The sequence below is a fragment of the Megachile rotundata genome, chromosome 16 (assembly GCF_050947335.1).
Source record: "Megachile rotundata isolate GNS110a chromosome 16, iyMegRotu1, whole genome shotgun sequence".
Classification (NCBI taxonomy): domain Eukaryota; kingdom Metazoa; phylum Arthropoda; class Insecta; order Hymenoptera; family Megachilidae; genus Megachile; species Megachile rotundata.
In genome coordinates this window covers 10,346,343-10,370,015 of record NC_134998.1, presented here as the reverse complement: position 1 = coordinate 10,370,015, position 23,673 = coordinate 10,346,343, and the positions used below count along the sequence as shown (strand labels likewise).

The following is a 23,673-nucleotide window of genomic DNA, read 5'->3' as shown; positions in this document are numbered from 1 at the left end:
ACCGACAGGGAAAAAGAATTGGTTCGAGAGTATAAATTTAATAATCGAATTATACGTCTGTTGCGTTATTAGCTTCTTAAATAAATACTAATATTAAATACCGAAGGTGGCTCAGTTCGTTGTACCCGATTTTTCTTTTATTTCGAATAATTATCGTGGAAGATTAAAAGGATCATTCAAGTTGTAAAAAAGTTTTTATTTTTAATTAACGTAATATGAAAATGTTAATTCTTTGTCTAATTGTCCTCATGGTTTAAAGCCTCTTGTATGTACGTGTTGCCTTGAGGTCGTTTTTGTTTGTGGACAGGTGCTGAAAATAAAATTATTATTAATTTATTGCCATTTAGAAATTGTAACAGTTTGTTGCAATTTTCATCTGATTTTTGCAATTTTGTTAATATTTTTTATTTAATAGGGCTGTTTTTAATAGTTTTATATCTTCTTTTAGTTTGCTTTTGTATTTTGCAGCAAAGGGTTTCGATTTTAACATTTTTGCAGACATTTGCAGGGAAATTAAAATTATTTTAGCATTAAAATTAAATGAAACTTGACACGTTCAGAGAAATAGTTAATTTTATAAAAAAATAAGTCAATCTTTGTTAATGTTACAAAATTTGCAAGGTAGAAGTCTTTTTTTTATGTTAAATTATTGCAGACAAATTTTCTAATTTTAATTAGGTTGTATTTAGTTTTTTGACTCAACAAATTTGTTGTAATATTTTTAAATTAACTTACAACTTTCATTCCAGTGTCCGTGAATTCGTAGACGCGGAACATTTTAGCATCACCGACCTCCGTTGTTACTTTGAAGGTGTTGCCTTCCATCACAGCAACGCTCTGCAAATTCGCAAATTTAAATTTCTGTTAGTACTCTGCAGTTAATAAGATTATCGACTGAAGGTATAACTCGTGTCATCACGAGATTTCAAAATCCTCATGAACAATTCCATTTTAATTAACATAGTTTAAGATTTAGTTAGACTAATAAATATATTTAAATAAAGATTAACAAATATGTTCAATTTTTATGTCAAATCTTGCAGTTTATAAAATAATTTACAAATTTTCTAATTTAATCTGATATTGAATTCTACGTTAGAAGCTTGATATAAATAATTTTATCAATTTGATAAAAGTTATTTTCAAACGAAAACTTGAAACAAAATAATCCATTGATTATCGCCACGTGTCCAGTCCAAATATTGTCAGACTATCTTATCGCAAATCTACTAAGAAATAAAACGATTTCTGTTCGTACAAAGATATCTACCAAAAATTAACTGATCAAATTTCAGAATTTCATTTATCTCGAACGCTTAACGCCACAATTTAGCATAATTATTCCAAGTCAGTCTGCTAATTCTGGAGTGTGGAATTTTACCTCTTGTCATTTCAGAAGTTTAGAAATTTAGGAATATTTTGAAAATGTAGTAATTTAAATTGAGTGTTTGACAATTTGCAAAATTTAAACTTGAGAAATTAACAAAATTAAAAAATTGAGTTTCGCAGCTAAATTCTTCAAAGATTTAAACTCTCCTTAGTTCTCTAATTCTCCCTCGATCTAAATTCGAAAATTGAATTTCATATCTAAATTTCGTTTCCTGAATTCTTCAAAAGTACCAAGTTGTCCCTAATTGTCCTAAGTTGTTCCTAATTGTCCCTGGTTGTTCCTAAATTCCCTTGGGGATCCAAGCTGTAAATAATTTCTCAAGCAGAGAAAGCCTATAGTAAAACGTTCATGTACCAATTGAATGTGCGAGAAAGAGGGTGAGGAATACTGCCCACTCCTAATAACCAGACAAATACAGTGCCCGCAGGCTATCGCTCATCAATGCCCATGAGTGCGCGCCGCTTACACATCCGTGCACCCCTCACGGACACAATTGCCCATCACTGCTATAAATTATAGTATACAAGCAAAACGATGTCAATTGCCCTTCGAGCTACCACCATAATCAGCCCCTCTCGAGTTCGATGACCGAGCTACAACCATAAATGCGAACAATATATTTTAATTCTCTATCTAAAAAATATCAACTGGTCTTCAACGATAAATCCATATCTCTAGCTTTATTTAATCTTTCAATTACTTAGGAACTAATACTATTTTTATTTGAAGAAGAATAACATAGTTATTAACTTTATCTATTTGGATAACGATCTTCTGTTAGAAAGAGATTATTTTCTGGTACAAAGAGATTAATCGCGTTAGTAATAAGATCATGATATTTTTTATTAGAAATGGAAAAGAGAAGAGATATTTACTTGTTTTAAAAGATAACTTCGTGAAGAGATCAGTCTTTTTATGTAAAAATCACTTCCCGCCTTTTTCTTGAAGCTACGAGAATGCATTTGAATTACGCGCCCTGGTTATTCAAAACGGCGCGAAATTCGAATCTCGTTTCTTAAGTAAATTGTCTTTCTTGCAATAAGAACAAAATATGAGTCTCAATATAATTGTAATAAGAAATAAAATGTAAGAAATACCCAAAGATTATTCAACAAGTTATAGAAGAAGAATTGAGAAGTAAATAATTAAACGAACCTGGAATTTGCGATCGTAAGAGGGCAGCTTCTCCTCGAAGGGTTCGTTCAGTTTGAAGGTGGAGGTGCTAGACTTGTTGTCGGAGGTGAGGACGATAGTCCATTGATCGCCGTTGTTGGTGATCTCCACGATAGGTTTGGACATCAGCAGAGGTCCAGCCAACTCGGGATGACCGGAGGATTTCAAGAACTCCTCGAAATTCTCGTTGGAGACGTGTTGGTATTTTCCTACGATCTGTACCATCTTTGAGCACGTTGTTTACACGAACGACACGTTAAACGGAGCTGTTGCTAACGGCGAATTACTGGTCCCCGACTTGGTCGCCGCTTTTATAAGATCATCGGAGGTACTTGTGTGCAAGTGTGCGTTCACACACCCGCATCGAACAATCTACGATCGGTCAGAACAAGTGTCGAACGGATTATCGTCAACCGGCCACGGTTTTGCTTTATCATTTCACTAACATCGTCTTGCGAGTGTCTGTGTTACCTGCACGGACTGCCTATATCAATACTGGCGAATCTTTTTACATGTACGTGACAAAACTTGGCGAATATCTTGTTAATTAAACTGGAGATATCCCCTGCGCGAGGATTAGGTTAGATAAAATAGTAAACATAGGCTAATTTTAGTTTCGATTTAAACGCCGATTAGATACCGTAAATTTTGTTTAAATTGTTTAAATTGACGTGAAAAATTAATGTAAAATTTAGTTGGAAAGTATAGATACATGCATGGAAGTATATTGTCAATATAGAGCTCTTCTTCTGGTTTTCAATTTAAACTTCATTGTTGCTTAAACTATATTTTTCAATTAGAATTAATCTCAATTTTTGAATAAATATACAAGTAAATTGTCGTATGCGTCTTTGTACATTTATTTAATGTAAAATTTCATCTTTTCTGAATGTTTAAATAGTTTGAACTGCTTTATCTTACGATGCGCGCGCATGGTACGTACTGCGCATGCGCGCCAAGATGGTGGCCCTACTCCATACAGAAAATTGTTTCTTCCCTTTTTTCTTATAAATACTTTAATTTCAGCAATATTTTTCATCTACCGAAGAACAAAGTTTCTCTAAAATGATTTTGAAAGAGAATTATACGAGTAACTTAAGTTTAGAAAGGAAAGATTTGATATTTAGTGAAGTTTCATGATTCATGGATTAGGTTTTCGATCACAATCAGCAGATTATCTGGACTTTAGATTCTAGAAATTTAATCGAGGTCCTCGTTTCCGTGGAATAATGTTCCAACAAATACGAAAGTCATGTTTGTGTACTCAGATATCCAAATTTGAAGAAATGAATAATCTCCTGTAGCTGTTTTACCTTGTAATTCGAAAGTACATTTCTTGTTGACATAATGGATTTTTTGATTACGTATCAATGTACGTTATTTGCTTGTCCATTAACTTGCACAAAAATGGTGTCTTTGCGTGCTTAACTACTTATACATTTTTCAAATTTTATTATAACTTTATTGACTAACACGAAACAGTAAAATTGAATCAAATTTAATTAACCTCTGTAAAATTGTACGAAGTCGAATTAAATTGTACTCGAATTGAATCACTGAACTTTCACCGAATTGAATCTCGTAAAAATAAAAAATATCAAATAAAAATGAGAGAATTCAAAAGAAGCGGAATACTAAGATGAAGGAGAAATATATTTGAATTCTTAGTAAGCGGGGTAAGGAGAAGAATTGACGTGGTCGGTCTAATCGCACCCTTACACAATATATCAATCGTAATTCTAATTCAAATAACTACTTTAACTAGACAATTAGCGATGCACATTATCAAATTGGACCAACGAGTTGTGATTGATGATTTAAAGTCTATGGAACGAAGTAAGACGGAAGCAAGTCGCTATTTCATCCTTTCCTTCAATTTTCTTCAAACGCTAACTCGAATCTCTTTTCATAGTCATCTTCTATCTATTAATTCATCCGACTTGATTTCACATAATCACTCGACGAGAAGGTTAACTTACTTAGTCTAAATTTGAACGTTCGTTCGTGTAAACATTTGTTTTGTAAGTTTGTTCTGGTAATTTTGGTGTAATTTGAGGTTTGAGAATTTTGGGTTGGAGTTTGAAGAGATAGGAATTTGGGGATTTAGTGATTTGGGGAGATGGGGACTTAGGGATTGGGGATTTAGGGAGACGGGGATTTAGGGAGTCGGGGACTTAGGGAGATGGAGATTTAGGGATTCAGGATTTAGGGAGACGGGGATTTAGGGAGATGGGGATTTAGGGATTTGGGGATTTAGAGAGTCGGGGACTTAGGGAGATGGGGAGTTAGAGAGTCGGGGACTTAGGGAGATGGGGATTTAGGGATTCGGGGATTTAGGGATTCGGGGATTTAGGGATTCGGGGATTTAGGGATTTGGGGATTTAGGGAGATGGGGATTTAGGGATTCGGGGATTTAGGGATTCGGGGATTTAGGGATTTGGGGATTTAGGGATTTGGGGATTTAGGGAGATGGGGATTTAGGGATTCGGGGATTTAGGGATTCAGGATTTAGGGAGACGGGGATTTAGGAAGTCGGGGATTTAGAGAGTCGGGGACTTTGGGAGATGGGGATTTAGAGATTCGAGATTTAGGGAGATGGGGATTTAGGAATTCAGGATTTAGGGAGTTTGGGTCTTAGGGATTCGGGGATTTAGGAAGTCTGGGATTTAAAAATTCGGGATTTACGGAGTCGGGGATTTAGGTATTCGAGGATTTAGGGAGTCTGGAATATAGAGATGTGGGATTTAGATATTCAAGGATTTAGTGAGTCAGTGATTTAGAGAGTTGTGGATATAAATATTTGTGAATGTGTGAATTTAGTAATTTCTTGATTATGAGATCTAAGGATTCGAGATCTTTATTTTTGGGACAAAGAATTGAGGTATTTAAGTATTTGGATATTTGGAAACATGACTCCTAAAAAATTAAAAAATCATAAAACTTGAAAGTGTTAATATTTAATCGTCCCGCAGTAAAAAGAAAGTAAGTTTTAAAATAACGCTAAAGAAGCGAGTACGAATCGACGTAGAGTTTATTCCAGCTAGTTTATTCCCCACAATAACCTGATGTCTGTGATTTTAATAAAGCGCGTAGGAGAGGCGAGTATTGGTATGTATATGAATTCAAGTCAACGCGGCCGCTTAATCGTCAACCATGTTCTCGGTTGCTGAGGAGATACATTCAATGCACTCGACCAGCCATTTGCATATTATATTCTTGCAACCATTCTTTCTTCTATAAATAAACCATCATATTAATCTTATTAATTTAATAAATAATAATAATAGCAACTTGCGTTTCTACATAATTTTTTCTCTTCCCATTTTTGTCGAGGCTTAAATTCTTTTATTCAAGAACCTGTACACGACAGATGTGCAAATGTTGTTTAACGTCACTAAAGGTTATTATAAAAGCTTCCGACATTTTTAACAAGCCACGAAAGGTGGACGGAAATTTCATACGGTTCCACTTATCGATAAGAGATAAAATCATGTTTAACAAAGTTCACCACGATAATTCAATAGAACCACGATTAAAATGATTAAGATCGTCAAGGTCGCGTATTGCAGTATAAAAACATGTACCAAAGGTTTCCGCCGGATCAAATGAGCTCAATTATGAAGTAATCTTTGCCCGTACAATTTGCAATCAATAAAAATACGCGATAATAAGTTAGAGGTGCCACTTGAATCGTGCACATTCTCGCTGATAAATTCTGCGCTTTTAACCATAAATCAATTTTGTTAAATGCTGATAAATTATCTGGTGAACAATTTTTATTGCAAATTTATCTAATATAAACTGCAATAAAAATTTTAACGTTACTCAGCAATATAATGAGTCTGTTTTACCGGCTGATTAAAATTGTTTAACACAAACTGCAATAAAAAATTGTTTAACACAAACTGCAATAAAAAATTGTTTAACATTGTTCAAAATGTAAAATACAAATTTATAAATGATTACTTTAATGTTCATATAGTATCAGATGTAATATATTTACAATAAAAATTGTTTAACACAAACTGCAATGAAGAATTGTTTAACATTGTTCAAAATGTAAAATACAAATTTAGAAATGATTACTTTAATGTTCATATAGCATCAGATATAATATATTTATAATTAAAATTGTTTAACACAAACTGCAATGAAGAATTGTTTAACATTGTTCAAAATGTAAAATACAAATTTAGAAATGATTACTTTAATGTTCATATAGTATCAGATATAATATATTTACAATTAAAATTGTTTAACACAAACTGCAATGAAGAATTGTTTAACATTGTTCAAAATGTAAAATACAAATTTAGAAATGATTACTTTAATGTTCATATAGTATCAGATATAATATATTTACAATTAAAATTGTTTAACACAAACTGCAATGAAGAATTGTTTAACATTGTTCAAAATGTAAAATACAAATTTATAAGTGATTACTTTAATGTTCATATAGTATCAGATATAATATATTTACAATTAAAATTGTTTAATACAAACTGCAATGAAGAATTGTTTAACATTGTTCAAAATGTGAAAAGACAAATTTATAAACAATCAACTAGACGTCCCCATAATAACAGACTGAATATACTTATAACTAAAATTGTCTAACACAAACTGCACTAAAAATGTATTAAACATTTCTCAAAATATAAAATTACAAATAATGTCCCTAGTGTCACGTCCCCATAGTAACAGAGTGAATATACTTATAACTAAAATTGTCTATCACAAACAATCCTAAAAATTTAACATTATTAAATGTAACATCGCTCAAAATATAAAATTACAAATAATGTCCCTAGTGTCATGTCCCCATAGTAACAGAGTGAATATCCTTCTAACCAAAATTGTCTAACACAAACTACCCTAAAAATTTAACATTCCTCAAAATATAAAATTAAAATAATGTCCCTAGTGTCATGTCCCCATAGTAACAGAGTGAATATCCTTATAACCAAAATTGTCTAACACAAACTACCCTAAAAATTCAACATTATTAAATGTAACATTCCTCAAAATATAAAATTAAAATAATGTCCCTAGTTTTATGTCCCCATAGTAACACAGTGAATATCCTTATAACCAAAATTGTCTATCACAAACAACCCTAAAAATTTAACATTATTAAATGTAACATTGCTCAAAATATAAAATAACGTGCCTAACTCTCTACGTCCCCAGTAAATCAAAGATCATAATACATAACAGACGAATAGTATAATAGAGTTCCAACAGAGTTGATTTTTGCATTTCTTGCCGAGGGATGATTGCCACTCGAGACTTAGGGCTCGGGGTTTCGTAGACACAAGCACGGCCTTGAATTGACAACTAATTGTCAGTGATGAGCATACATCAAAGGCCTAGACGATCGGAGGTCACGTGATCTTCCGTTTCATATGGGATGAATGAGCTTATTCCCATTAAAGAACAGGCCACAGTCGGCGTGTGTACACACAAACGCATGCACTTACTACCTTTCGCAGTACTCGACGGCCAATTGAACTTGTTGTAAGTGCTTTCTTCTGTTCATCGGTGCAAATCACACGATCGATCATCAACCGCATCCTGAGGTGGATTTATGCTACAGTGTATGCGTTATAGGATGGTTGTACTCGGTTCGTGTAGGGATGTTGGAGTCAAAGTTTATCTCTGTTATTTTTAACGAGAGGTGTCTTATTTTTCAATCTGTTAATCGTTCGGATTGACGATATCGTTCGATCTCATCGAAGTATTCGTAATGATTCACGTTGCGAATGTGTGTTGTAAACATAAGTGACTTAATCCTTAAAGTAGATTACTCTGAAACTAATGTACAATTAGTTTACAATGTACTTGTAATACACTTAAATTTATACTAAATTTAACGAATAAATAAGTAGCAAGTAATTTCAATTTTTATCATTCTTAAAATAGTATATAAGTTATTTTATTTTACAATTTTTGTGTATGTTAATGTGGACCTATAATTGACTTCCTCCATTGAAATGTACATTCCTAAATTATTTAGTTTGCATTCAGCTTGAGTTTACATTTAAAATGCAGAAAGGGAATAAAAGAAATGATAGAACATTCTAAAGTATCTTGCATGTTGGAAGCAAAAGTAGAGGCGCACTTTGAAATTTAAATATTCGCGCGCTTTTTGCGATAACGATGCATTTTTTGGGAGAATATGGCTCTTGGATGTTCAAATATTGTTTAAAGATTGTTATAACATCAGAGAATTTGTTTTTAAGCCAATAAAATCAAGGAAAATTGATTTTTTTTTTTTTTTTGACAAGTGGCGCCATCTCTTCAACAAACAGGGTGAACTACACGTATCTGGAGCAGGTGGTTCATTAGTTATATTTTTTGCCACCAGGTGGCGCTAAAATCGCTGCCCTCTGGTGGCGAAAAGTGGAACTAACGAAGCGCCTGCTCCGGATACGTGTAGTTCACCCTGTTTGTTGAAGAGATGGCGCCACCAGTATTATTTTCGATTTGCGCGCGAAAATTTGAAAGTCCAAATTACTTGCAGATACTATTACTATCAATTTTCAGTGTGCGAGGCAAAATAATAAGAATCCAATGTATTTAGAGCGCTTTAGAATATTTTAGAAGCGTTAATATATCCGAAAAGTTAATTAATTGTAAAACTTTTGAAACTCTACATTAATTAGTTCCTATCTTCTATCATTCGATGGCGCTGCATCGTTCTCAGTTTACTTCAACTGATAAAGTAGAATCTTATATTTCAATATTCTATAATATAAGTGAAATAACATCAAACAGCAAGACTAATTAATTTTGCAATGCTTATTATAGTAAATTAACCATTAAAATCAATATAAATAGAATTATTTTAAGAATTGAACTGTTGGCGCCATCTCTCCGGCAAACAGGATGAACTACACGGTTTTGAAACTGGTTTTTCATTAGTTCCCACGCAGTGCCACTAGATGGCGCAAAGTGTACCTTTCTTAATTGAATTTAATTGATATAGTTGATTTATTAACATAATTGATTATAAAATGAATCGAACTACATCGAAGTGTAAGATTTATTTGTCTATAATCATTTTCAGGTTAATTTTAATTAGCCTATGAGTTCCTGTGTTATGTGCTGTCATCTAGTGGTAGAAGATGTGAACTAATTAATGTAGAGTTTCAAAATTTTTTCGATTAATTAACTTTTCGGATATATTAACGCTTCTAAAATATTCTAAAGCGGTCTAAATATATTGGATTCTTATTATTTTGTCTCGCACACTGAAAATTGGTGGTAATAGTATCTGTAGGTGATTTGGACTTTTAAATTTTCGCGCGCAAATCGAAAATAGTACTGGTGGCGCCATCTCTCCGGCGAACGGGGTGAACTACACGTATCTGGAGCAGGTGCTTCGTTAGTTCCACTTTTCGCCACCAGAGGGCAGCGATTTTAGCGCCGCCTGGTGGCGAAAAATAGAACTAACGAAGGACCTCCTCCAGATACGTGTAGTTCACCCTGTTTGTTGAAGAGATGGCGCCACTAGTTCAATTTTTAAAAAAACCCATTTTACAGCGATTTTCTTAATTAATACACTATATATTTATAATATATGTATTAATATTGATATTCTACTGTTTGTAATGAACTCTGTACGTCCAAAAATGTGATTTATGTTCTCAGGGCAGTTTGTACACTACACTGCACCTCATCGGTAATATAGGGAACGACATAATTTTTGTTCAGGTCGTCAAAAATCATTGTCACAGATATCTTCTTTTGCAGGAAGAAGCTTATTTGCAGAATTCTGTCAATATTTCAGCGTGACGGTTTCCTGAAATTTAACTGAATCATTCACTGCTGGTAGACATCTTAATTTCGGTAACCACCTTGATATCATTCCAGAATATATCTGAACTAATTGAAAAAGTCAATGAAACTAAAATTTTAATAAATACTATATTGTATTTAGTCGCCACTGAAATTAAGTCCTGATAATACTTTAATAAAGAATATATATTTGACAAGTACAAGCTGTAAAATTGTAGCACTTCTTCAGAAGCTAAGTTGGTGATTTTGTTAAGCATAGGAGAAAACTGAAATTTCCACATATCCCAATTCCCACGTTCTCAAGTTATTAAATCTCTGAATTTCCAAGCCCTCAAATTCTCAAATCCCCAAATTTCCATAAGCCCAAATTTCCACATCTCTAAATTTTCAAGTCCCCAATTCCCAAATTTCGAAATTTCCACATCTCCCAATTCCCACGTTCTCAAATTATTAAATCTCTGAATTTCCAAACCCCCAAATTCTCAAATCCCCAAATTTCCACATTTCTAAATTTTCAAGTCCCCAATTCCCAAATTTCGAAATTTCCACATATCCCAATTCCCACGTTCTCAAATTATTAAATCTCTGAATTTCCAAGCTCCCGAATTCTCAAATCCCCAAATTTCCATAAGCCCAAATTTCTACATCTCTAAATTTCCAAGTCCCCAATTCCCAAATTTCGAAATTTCCACATCTCCCAATTCCCACGTTCTCAAATTATTAAATCTCTGAATTTCCAAGCCCCCAAATTCTCAAATCCCCAAATTTCCACATTTCTAAATTTTCAAGTCCCCAATTCCCAAATTTCGAAATTTCCACATATCCCAATTCCCACATCTTCAATTCCAACTTAAATTCGACTCCTTATTTATTTAAACATCGTAACTCTTTCTCCACAGACCACAGAGTAATCACACAGAAATATTGAAGTATCAATTGTTTTTCCTCAACGCTATCAAAGTTGTCATTAACTAAGAAAGATAACGACTACTTCCAAAAGTAGATATCTAGAGGTCATTGGAGCAACCCTGATTTCTCCGTAACGTGTACTCTTGTCAACATAAACTGCACTGTTTATGTGCATATCCAAGAAAACTATGCGATAACATTATATAATTTACAGACATTTAACGAGCAAAATAAAAAGAATCTTATTTTTATCTCTTCAGAGTTTACATAATGGGTGACTGCTAGGAATTATGCTTCAAAATACGAAGTTTGACAAATAAAGTAATTATCGAATAAAATTTTTAAAAATACCGTGAAGCAATGGAGGCCACTGTCCTCAAGTTTCCTGTTTTCGTCATGTTACAAGGCAGATCACATGCAAATCGAGGTATCTGGATGCAGATCTCGAAACGGAGAGAATGCATAATCGCTTTTATTTGTCGATGAGTCAAACGTACTGTTGGCAGCCCATGAGTTGGCGACTCAAAGTGAAAGATTCGGAGAATCATGTGGAGATGTAGAAATTTATATAGGAATTGTAGGATAGAGAGGTTTGTGAATGTAGGAGTGTTTGAATTTGGAAAATTGTAGTTCTTTGGTTAGACGTTAGCGTTCGTGGTTTATGTAGTTATGTATAGGTTATGTAACTATGGAATACGACACGGGACAATCGCGATTCTTAGAACATATTTGCATCGTGTTTAATCGTTTTTGTAACACGTCGGTACTGCGAAATCGTAATAACATTCTAGACATAAACCATTTATAGCCGCATTATCCTTTTAATTCAGTGATGAACGAATCACAGTCTTTTCAAGTTTCCAAATTTCCACATCTTCCAATTTCCACGTTCTCAAATTATTAAATTTCTGAATTTCCAAGCCCCCAAATTCTCAAATTTCCAAATTTCCATGAGCCCAAATTTTCAAGTCCCCAATTCCCAAATTTCGAAATTTTGACATATCCCAATTCCCACGTCTTCAAATTTCCACATCCCCAAATTCTGAATTCTCCAAATTCTGAAACCCTCAAATTCTCAAACCTCCAAATTCTCAAACCCCCAAATTCTCAAACCCCCAAATTTTCAAACCCCCGAAATTCTCAAACCCTCAAATTCTTAAATTCCCAAATTCTCAAACCCCCAAATTACCAATTCCCCAAACGTTAAAACTCTTAAACTTTAAAATCCCCAAATTCTCAGACCCCCAAATTCCCAAACCCCCAAATTCTCAAACCCCCAAATTCTCAAATTCCCAAATTCTCAAACCCCCAAATTACCAAATCCTCAAACGTTAAAACTCTTAAACTTTAAAATACCAAAATTCTCAAACCCCTAAATTCTCAAATTCCCAAATTCCCAAATTCTCAAACCCCCAAATTAGCAAATCCCCAAACGTTAAAACTCTTAAACTTTAAAATTCCCAAATTGCCAAAACCGCATACTTGCAAACACTGAAACCCTAAACTGAAACGCCAGCGTTAACAGAACACCCGATATATGAACGCCTCACTGTTGACACGTTCCTGCGGTCGGCAGCTGAAGGCTAAGCCCGAAAAGTTTCTGAGAACTTCGTTTGTTGTCTATTGAAAAATTAGATACGAGAAAGGTCGACGAGCGAGCAGTAATCGTCTTTTCTTGGAACATTGAATAATTTGTCCGTCGCGTGTTGAAGACGTAACAAGATAACCGTGAGCTCACAGAAGTCTCTCGACTTATCTAGAATGTTTATTAACTTTACTTCCAATGTTATCTCGCATATATAACTACGCTATATCATACAAACCATACAAGCTTCGAATCAACCCCTCGTGACTTATCAGGTGCGTCACAGCTACAATACTCCTTCAGTTCAGAATTTTCAGAGCGGTACGGCAATATAACGGGAGTGTGTCGCAGATCTTTCGGGCTTCGGACTTTGTAACAGCGAATAACAACTGTGGACAGCAACTGTTTTCTAAAAGTCGAAGACACTTCCTTCAGGAATCCCTCGCACGTGATTACGATATAAGGCTTCTGGCATGACGTGATGAATAATTTTGCGCTAACTTATTGCAACGATGGAATCGCAACCTTTCACTGAGGTTATCGCACCGACGTATAGAACTCTGCAGAAATTCCTCGCTACTCTAGCTTCATCTGTGAGGTCAAAAAATTCGTTTTCTAAATTCTTAACCCACAATTTTCTCGACAGTTGCGCCATTCAGAGTCACCTAATTATTGCTACAACTTTGGAACAGTTGAAGAAAGTTAACATATTAAGCATATTTTGTCTTCAGCTATACTTAATTACACAAATTCTAATTAGAATTGTACCTACCATTCAATTGCAATTATATTACGAGCCTAATTTATCATATTCGACAGTGGTGTGCTTCATGAGTGCATCAAGGGTGCGTCATGAGTGCGTCACGAGTGTGTCATGTTATTACAAGACAAGGAATTAAAATAACTCGATGCTGAATGCATATTTATTGCATTCGAACCGCAATGTGTGTCATGAGTGCGTCATGAGTGTGTCACGAGTGCGTCATGAGTGCGTCACGAGTCTGTCATGTTATTACAAGAAAAGGAAATTAAATAACTCGATGCTGAATATATATTTATTGCATTCGAACCGCAATGTGTTATGAGAGGTTCACGAGTGCGTCATCAGTGCGTCATCAGTGCGTCACGAGTCTGTCATGTTATTACAGGAAAAGGAAATAAAATAACTCGATGCTGAATATATATTTATTGCATTCGAACTGCAATGTGTGTCATGAGAGGTTCATGAGTGCGTCATGAGTGCGTCACGAGTGTGTCATGTTATTACAAGACAAGGAAATAAAATAACTCGATGCTGAATATATATTTATTGCATTCGAACCGCAATGTGTGTCATGAGTGCGTCATGAGTGTGTCACGAGTGCGTCACGAGTCTGTCATGTTATTACAAGAAAAGGAAATAAAATAACTCGATGCTGAATATATATTTATTGCATTCGAACCGCAATGTGTTATGAGAGGTTCACGAGTGCGTCATCAGTGCGTCATCAGTGCGTCACGAGTCTGTCATGTTATTACAGGAAAAGGAAATAAAATAACTCGATGCTGAATATATATTTATCGCATTCGAACTGCAATGTGTGTCATGAGAGGTTCATGAGTGCGTCATGAGTGCGTCACGAGTCTGTCATATTATTACAAGAAAAGGAAATAAAATAACTCGATGCTGAATATATATTTATCGCATTCGAACTGCAATGTGTGTCATGAGAGGTTCATGAGTGCGTCATGAGTGCGTCACGAGTGCATCATATTCTTACAAGACAAGAAATTAAAATAACTCGATGCTGAATACATATTTATTGCATTCGAACCGCAATATGTGTTACGATGGGTTCATGAGTGCGTCATAGGTGCATCATGGGTGCGTCACGAGTGCGTCACGTTATCAGAGGAAAAATGCTTAAAAATAACTCGATGCGAAATGCATATTCCGTCCTAAATATCGTACCCAGCATAACCAGAGAAATTTGTAAATTTACACTGCTCAAAAGAAATATGGCATAGAAAAAATTTAGGCAAAAATTGGCCAAATTTGACTGATGATAACTCCGTGAAAAATCATCGCAAAGTTATGCTCTTTTTTTTAAATTAAAGCTTGAGATCTCTACTTTAAGACCCTGTAGTTTGATTTTAGATTTGATGCATCTCTACCACAATAACACCGTAAATGTGAGGTCATGTTTGCAATATTGAAAATTACAAAGTTTGACGAAATGCATGGACTTGCCACATTTTTTTGGGGCGATACTGTTTGCAGCAGCATAAAGTACAAACTTTTATCTTTAATTTCCAGTATGTGAAAAACCGCTACCATTTTTTTCTGCAAAGATACAGAACTTTAAAGAAACCCTTGCATTTATGGCATATACCGCCGGCATTAGCATTACCCGATATGCACCTCGGAGAGGTTGCTGGACAGATTTTGCACATCATATGCCTCTGACAAGAGCCTTTTTTTGTGTGTATATGTGTGTGAGTATCTGTGTGTCTGTATGTTTGAATTCTAATAACGCGTGTTTCCACCGCGTTGTTGAATTATCCCTTGCAGTCGATTACTCATGTTAATGCAAGCCCTAATTTCTTCCTGTGGAATGTCATTCCAAATTTCAGTTAAGACTTGCGATAGATCTTACAGATTGGTAGGTTGTCTTGTTAAATTTCTATAGGGTTCAAATTTGGACTTACTGCAGAATATGGAAGCAATCAAATTGAATTGGGACTGCAAAATTCGAGAATGATTCTCAACGAGGCTTCTCGACGATAATTCATACACACACACAGATTCTCACACACAAATACGCACAGAAAAGGCTCCTGTCAGAGCCATATAATGTGCAAAATCTGTCCAGCAACCTCTCCGACCTGCACATCGGGTAATGCTAATGGCGGCGATATATGCCATAAATGCAAGGGTTTCTTTAAAGTTCTGTATCTTTGCAGAAAAAAATGGTAGCGGTTTTTCACATACTGGAAATTAAAGATAAAAGTTTGTACTTTATGCTGCTGCAAACAGTATCGCCCCAAAAAAATGTGGCAAGTCCATGCATTTCGTCAAACTTTGTAATTTTCAATATTGCAAACATGACCTCACATTTACGGTGTTATTGTGGTAGGGATGCATCAAATCTAAAATCAAACTACAGGGTCTTAAAGTAGAGATCTCAAGCTTTAATTTAAAAAAAAGAGCATAACTTTGCGATAATTTTTCACAGAGTTATCATCAGTTGAATTTGGCCAATTTTTGCCTAAAATTTTTCTATGCCATATTTCTTTTGAGCAGTGTATTTAAAACAATTCCATTCGAAAGTAAGCTGCGTCTCAAGGTTTGTTTTGACGCTGTACGGCGTCGGATCGAGCGTGATAATTCGACTTCCTTCGCGTTAATCGAATGCGACCTACATGTACAATCAGCATGATCTCATCTCGGAACGTGTGGAACGATCCTTCGCAATTACCGCCGTAACTCAACTCGTATGTTTGCTAATTCGCGTGTCGAATGTCCTTGGAAAGTTATCGGAGACCAACCTGTGCGACTATTTTTTCTTGTTTCCTAAACACTTTGATTTTACCTGAGCGAGGATAACGCGGTGCTTAGATTTTGTGATTGGGCTTTATGGGCTGGGGATGTGAGAGAGAATGTGTGATGTGTGGTACGGAGTGGTACGTGGAAGTTTGGGTTGCATTTTGAAATTTTGGGAATTTGGGGAAGCGAGGATTCGGGGAATTGGGTATTTGGGAAAATGGGAATTTGGGGAATTGGAGATGTGGGGAATTGGAAATTTGGGGAATTGGGAATTTGGGGAATTGGAAATTTGGAGAAATGGGAATTTGGAGAATTTGGAATTTGGGGAATTGGAAATTTGGAGAAATGGGAATTTGGGGAATTGGGAATTTGTGGAATTGGAAATTTGGAGAAATGGGAATTTGGGGAATTGGAAATTTGGAGAAATGGAAATTTGGGGAATTGGAAATTTGGGGAATGGAGAATTTGGGGAATTGGAAATTTGGAGAAATGGGAATTTGGAGAATTTGGAATTTGGGGAATTGGAAATTTGGAGAAATGGGAATTTGGAGAATTTGGAATTTGGAGAATTTGGAATTTGGAGAATTTGGAATTTGGGGAATTGGAAATTTGGAGAAATGGGAATTTGGGGAATTGGGAATTTGGGGAATTGGGAATTTGTGAAATTGGAAATTTGGAGAAATGGGAATTTGGGGAATTGGAAATTTGGAGAAATGGAAATTTGGGGAATTGGAAATTTGGGGAAATGGGAATTTGGGGAATTGGGAATTTGGGGAATTGGAAATTTGGAGAAACGGGAATTTGAAAAATTGGGAATTTGGGGAATTGGGAATTTGGGGAATTGGGAATTTGGGGAATTGGAAATTTGGAGAAATGGAAATTTGGGGAATTGGAAATTTGGAGAAATAGAAATTTTGGGGAATTGGAAATTTAGAAAAATGGGAATTTGGGGAATTGGAAATTTAGAAAAATGGGAATTTGGTGAATTGGAAATTTGGAGAAATGGGAATCCAAAAGTCCAAAGTTCCTCTTCCCCTCTTCAGAATACTAATTTTCCTCATCCACTACGTTTCATCTAATCAAAACCAAATACCCCAACGAGTACATGCCTCCATTTGCAAGATCCATTTCTTTCCCTTGTTCTGACCTGTAGATAAAGTCACGTGATGCATTTATGTACATTTCATGAATCACTCTGTATGCGTAACTCGTATGGCAGATCGGAGAAACTGTTCTGAAAGATCACGTATCTGACGTACGATCCAGTATCCCCACCATTTTGTTGTCGGTCAGGCCAAGGTATCAAAGTCCCTGGTGAAGAAATCGCTCCGGACAGTCTGCTTCTTCCTCGCAAAAAGGTAAGACGTTCCTTCTTGTTTTCGAATGTTACTGGAGAAAACGTCAGGCTGACCTTGGACGTTGCTTCAAACACCATAAATATACATTTTAATTCTTCGTGGCTTTTGATAGTGACAAGGTTTACTGAAATATTTTATATAATTTTGTAGAATTTTGTTGTTATCGGTGTTTGTTGACGATTATTTATAGATACAATATGTTAGTTCTATGTTAATAATATGTTACTTTTAATACGTGTTTTTTGGGGAAGAGTAATACGAGTTTTTCGAGGCAGAGCTTATGACTTTTGAAATTAAATTGAAAATGGTAGCTGGACTTCATGGTTCCTGGTGTTTTATTAAATGGAGCGGTGTTTCATTAAAATTTATTCATTATTATTGTTATAAGTATAGTAGTTCAATTTTTATTGCAATTTTTGTGAATGTCCTAACGGAATTTTAGTTTGTTTTCATTCTCAAGGTGACTTAGAATGTTTACACCTAATCTCCTACTCTTATACTTGCTTTTATGAACACTACATGTAGTTTGATAGGTTCTCGAGTAATCAAATAAAATGTGACGTGTCATACAGATACATGTTCAGTTTCTATATCTGCTGTGTGTGCGTGTGTTTCAGAGCCAGTCTGCGAAAATGAAGGTGTTACTTTTCGCCGCCATCGCGGTATTCTGCGTTCAGGCCGTTCTGAGCGTCGATCTTCACGAGCACAACAAGGTTGTGTGCTACTGGAACAGCACAGCCTTTGAACGACAAGGTAAAATTCCTCTTAATAGTAACGATTATGCAATTCGAAATACAACTTTCATTCCATTCCCATTCACCATTTATTAATCCAAGCTTAATAAGTCAATCAATATTTTAGGGCCAGGCAAATTCCAGCTGGATGATGTTCGTCCAGCGCTATCCCTCTGCACCCACCTGATCTACGGATTCGCTGGCATTAAATCCGAAACGTACGAGGTTGTTCCGCTGAATCCGAACCTGGACACCGGAGCTGGGTACTCGTACTACAAGCTCGCCACTCAGTTGAAGAAATCGTTCCCAGAGCTGAAGGTGTACCTCAGTATTGGTGGTAACGCTGACCCTGATGATGAGGTCCACAAGTATCTGGTTCTTGTGAGTATCTCTCAAAGCCCCCATACTGAAATTTTTAAATTTCCACATCCCTAAATTTCCAATTCCCCAAATTCCTATTTCTCCAAATTTCCAATTCCCCAAATTCCTATTTCTCCAAATTTCCAATTCCCCAAATTCTCAATTTCCCAAATTCCCATTTCTCGAAATTTGCAATTCTCCAAATTTCCAATCCTCCAAATTCCCATTTTTCCAAATTTCCAATTCCCCAAATTCCCAATTCCCCAAATACTCAATTTCCCAAATTCCCATTTCTCCAAATTCCCAATTCCCCAAATTCTCAAATCCCCCAACTCTCAAATTCCCAAATTCCCAATTCCCCAAATTCTCAAATCCCCCAACTCTCAAATTACCAAATTCCCAATTCCCCAAATTCTCAAATCCCCCAACTCTCAAATTTCCAAATTCCCAATTCCCCAAATTCTCAAATTCCCCAACTCTCAAATTCCCAAATTCCAAATTCCCCAAATTCTCAAATCCCCCAACTCTCAAATTCCCAAATTCTCAAATCCCCCAACTCTCAAATTCCCAAATTCCCAATTCCCCAAATTCTCAAATCCCCCAACTCTCAAATTCCCAAATTCCCAATTCCCCAAATTCCAAATCCCCCAACTCTCAAATTCCCAAATTCTCAAATTCCCCAACTCTCAAATTCCCAAATTCCCAATTCCCCAAATTCTCAAATCCCCCAACTCTCAAATTCCCAAATTCCCAATTCCCCAAATTCCAAATCCCCCAACTCTCAAATTCCCAAATTCTCAAATTCCCCAACTCTTAAATTCCCAAATTCCCAATTCCCCAAATTCTCAAATTCCCCAACTCTCAAATTCCCAAATTCTCAAATTCCCCAACTCTCAAATTCTCAAATTCCAAATCCCCCAACTCTCAAATTCCCAAATTCCCAATTCCCCAAATTCTCAAATCCCCCAACTCTCAAATTCCCAAATTCCAAATCCCCCAACTCTCAAATTCCCAAATTCCAAATTCCCAAAATTCTCAAATCCCCAAACTCTCAAATTCCCCATCTCGCAAATTCCCAAGTTCCAAATTCCCCAAATTCTCAAATTCCCATCTCCCCAAATTTCCACGTCCCCAAATTCTCAAACCCCCAAACTGCAATTTTCCCAAAATCTCAAAACGCAATCCAAACTTGCACGTACTATTACGTGCTTGTCATCTATCATCTACCACATCCCAATATCAAATATCAAAATTCACAAAACCTTACAAAACCTATGTCTATATACTTCATATTACGCTCATCTTCAGACCGAGACATCAGAAGGCAGGTCTAAATTCATCAACTCCGTGAACCGCCTCTTCAACGACTACGACTTCGACGGAATCGACCTGGCATGGCAATTCCCGCCAGTCAAAGTAAAGAAGGAGAGAGGGACCTTTGGATCCATATGGCACAAAGTCAAGAAGACCTTCGGCTACGGTAAATTCAAGGACGACAAGGAACAAGAGCACCGTGACGGTTTCACCATCATGGTCCGCGACCTGAAGGCGCAGCTCCGGCCAAGAATGAAGGCCCTGACCGTCACCGTCCTTCCCCACGTCAACAACAGCGGTAACCAATATTTCTATATTCGATGAATCATATCTGTTTGCCTGAAAATTAAGAACGTGTCGGCAGCGCCATAAACGTGACTGCATACACGGTCGGCTCAAAATCACCGTCACGTTCTGTAAATATTGAACGCTGTAGATTAGGAAGAGGGATCTGTAACGTGTCTTCTTGCCAGTCGTATGCAACGCAAACATTGTGACACGATGTGTAAACCTATAAAATTTCTGGGAGCTTGAACAAATAGGGAATTAATTCGAAAGACATTCCCTGTGATTGAGGCTCGAATAGAATTGTTCCGGGTGGTACAATGATTAGGAGTAACGTCATCGTTTATTTTTTGCAGTTTACTTCGATGCTAGATTGTTGGCGCCTAATATCGATGCTGTACATCTGTTCACTTTCGATCAGAAGACACCGGAACGCAATCCACAGGAGGCTGATTACCCTGCACCTATTTATGACAGCTACGGTCGCGTGCCGCAAGACAATGTTGATGTTCCTACCAGGTGAGAAGGTTCTTCAGACACTAATATTTTTAGGACTCATCTGGGAGTTATAGTAGGTTGGGATGTTCAGAAGTCTTTCTAGGATTCATCTAGGACCCATGTAGGACTTAGACTAGTTTGGGATGTTGACAAGTTCTGCCTAGGTCTTAGGGTGCATGTAGGTCATCTGTAGGACCTAGACTAGGTTGGGGTGTTCATAAGGTCTGCCTAGGTTCTAGGATCCACTTGGAACACAGTTAGGACCTAGACTAGGTTGGGGTGTTCATAAGGTCTACCCAGGTCCTAGGATCTACTTAGGACACACTTAGGACTTAGACTAGCTTGGGACGTCCATAAAGACTACTTAGGACCTAGGCTCCACTGGGGACACACTTAGGATTTAGACTAGGTTGGGAAGTCCGCAAGGTCTACTTAGGTCCTAGGATCCACTTAGGACACACTTAGGACTTAGACTAGCTTGGGACGTCCATAAAGACTACTTAGGACCTAGGCTCCACTTGAGACACACTTAGAACCTATACTAGGTTGGGGAGTCCATAAAGACTACTTAGGACCTAGGCTCCACTTGGGACACACTTAGGATCTAGACTAGGTTGGGAAGTCCATAAGGTGTACCTAGGTCCTAGGATCCACTTAGTACACACTTAGGACCTAGACTAGCTTGGGACGTCCATAAAGACTACTTAGAACCTAGGCTCCACTTGGGACACACTTAGGACCTAGACTAGGTTAGGATGTTCATAAAGTCTGCCCAGGTCCTAGGATCTACTTAGGACATATTTAGGACCTAGACTAGCTTGGGATGTCTATAAGGTCTGCCTAGATCCTAGGATCGACTTAGGACACACTTAGGACCTGTACTAGCTTGGGACGTCCATGAAGACTACTTAGGACCTAGGCTCCACTGGGGACACACTTAGGACCTACACTAAGTTGAGATGTTCATAAGGCCTGCCCAGGTCCTACAACCCACCAGGACCCACCTAGAACCTAGACAGACCTCATGAACATTGACTCTCTACATCTATCTATTCAAATCCTAGGTGGGTCCTGGTAGGTCCTAGAACCTAGACAGACCTAAAAAACATTCTTAACCTAGTCCATGTCCCAGATAGGTTCTAGGTCCTATCCCTGCTTCTTCCTTCCAAAACTTTCTCCTTGCCTTCTAAAGATCCTCAAAGATTTCTCCGCATCCCAGATCCCTCCCGATCAAAATCAAAAATATCCGTAAAGTATAAATTCTACTTCAAGGTACTGGCTGGAGAACGGCACCCCCGGCTCCAAGATCGTCGTGGGAATCCCAACGTACGCCCGGACCTGGAAACTGACGGCGGACAGTCAGATATCAGGAGTGCCACCCCTGGTGACCGACGGTCCCGGAGCGGAAGGGCCACACACCAACATCCCAGGACTTCTCTCCTACCCTGAGGTGTGCGCCAGACTTACCGAGAGCGCTGTGGGTCGTTTGCGACGCGTGGGTGATCCTTCGAAGAAGTACGGCAGCTACGCTTATCAGCCCTATGACGAAAGCACCGGTGCTGACGGCATCTGGGTGGGTTACGAAGATCCTGACACTGCTGGAAACAAGGCTGCTTACGTTAAGGCTAAGGGTCTGGGTGGTGTTGCCATCTATGATCTCTCCTTGGATGATTTCCGTGGTGTCTGCACCGGAGACAAGTTCCCCATTGTCAGGGGAGCCAAATACAAACTGTAGAATGTAACTACGCCGGTGTGACTGATCTTTAGGCGAGTTTATTATTCAGTTTCGATTGAGAAGCTTGCTAGTTCCTTTTGTTCGACTTTTGGTACGACGGAAAATATGTTACCGTGTTTGTTGATCGCAAGTGTGTTATGCAGCCGTGTAAATTGTATCGATTAGCTTTTATGTGTACTTGTATCGAATTTTTTATATTCCCGACAGGTCAAGTGCTTTATCGATCGACCGAGGGTGTATCGCGAGCGTTGTATCAAGAATAAACGTTATTTTTCAAATTCTTCGGATCTAACATTTCTTTTGATGATAAAAACAGCCAGTCAGAATAAATAGATAGTCCATTAAACCGTGTAATCTAAAATATTTTATAGTTATGTTCAGAGAGGACGTCATAGATTCGCGAGTATGGAATATGGGACACGGGTAAATGAACCTGCCAAGTATGTATAGATAATATATATTTCGTGCAGTCTATGAATTCAGATAAACACATTTGCTCGGGTGTGTACGAAAGGTTTCCTTGTAAACGGACTAGACTCGTTAGACATATCAAACGTTAGGTGTTATGGCACACGAGACACAGCTAAAACCATAGCCACTGGCATACCGTATAGCTTAACGAAACTGTTCCTGAAATCTCTTGTACATTCTGTTCTCTTTCGAACTCACGATGCTTCGAGTTTACCGAGATTCGCGTCATCTTTTCTGCCGCTTGCCGGCCCGCCATTTTACGGAATCAAACTGGTCCGTCACATCGATTCTGGGGACTTTACGAAGTCTGGGGACCTTTGGAAAGATGTGGAGAATCGAGACAGTTTGGGGACATTTGAAATGTTTGAGAATCTCGAAAGAATGATCTTAGAAAATTTTTTAGGACTAGGGAATGTCTAGGGACTTTTGAAAAGTATTAAGAAAAGTTTCGGTGAAGTATATAGATCTTTGGAAAGTGTAGAAAACTCAAAAGTACAGAGAGAATTCTAGGGACTCTAGTGATTTTATAAAA

At 37.0% G+C, this 23,673-nt stretch overlaps 2 protein-coding genes across 4 annotated transcripts; one reads left to right on the top strand and one right to left on the bottom strand.

Annotated features, from left to right (window-relative positions):
• Positions 1-175: 175 nt before the first annotated feature.
• On the bottom strand, positions 176-2,866 carry Fabpl (FABP-like protein). The gene is made up of 3 exons (XM_003702465.3): positions 2,546-2,866; positions 736-837; positions 176-310 (listed from the first exon to the last, which is right to left on the bottom strand). Exons 1-3 carry the CDS (start codon positions 2,786-2,788, stop codon positions 254-256), a joined length of 402 nt encoding a protein of 133 aa, XP_003702513.2. The 5' UTR covers positions 2,789-2,866; the 3' UTR covers positions 176-253.
• A 14,724-nt stretch (positions 2,867-17,590) lies between these two features.
• Positions 17,591-22,951, top strand: Idgf4 (Imaginal disc growth factor 4). 3 transcript variants are annotated; one of them, XM_076541618.1, is made up of 6 exons: positions 17,591-17,744; positions 18,362-18,497; positions 18,606-18,859; positions 20,147-20,450; positions 20,794-20,956; positions 22,190-22,951. In XM_076541618.1, the coding sequence occupies exons 2-6, from the start codon at positions 18,377-18,379 to the stop codon at positions 22,668-22,670; spliced, it is 1,323 nt and encodes a 440-aa protein (XP_076397733.1). In that variant the 5' UTR covers positions 17,591-17,744; positions 18,362-18,376; the 3' UTR covers positions 22,671-22,951. The 3 variants fall into 3 exon arrangements, with proteins under 3 accessions (XP_076397733.1, XP_003702512.1, XP_012138897.1); XM_003702464.3 differs by having other exon boundaries at positions 17,606-17,744; positions 22,208-22,951; XM_012283507.2 differs by lacking the exon at positions 17,591-17,744 and adding an exon at positions 17,753-17,863.
• The last annotated feature ends 722 nt before the right edge of the window (positions 22,952-23,673 follow it).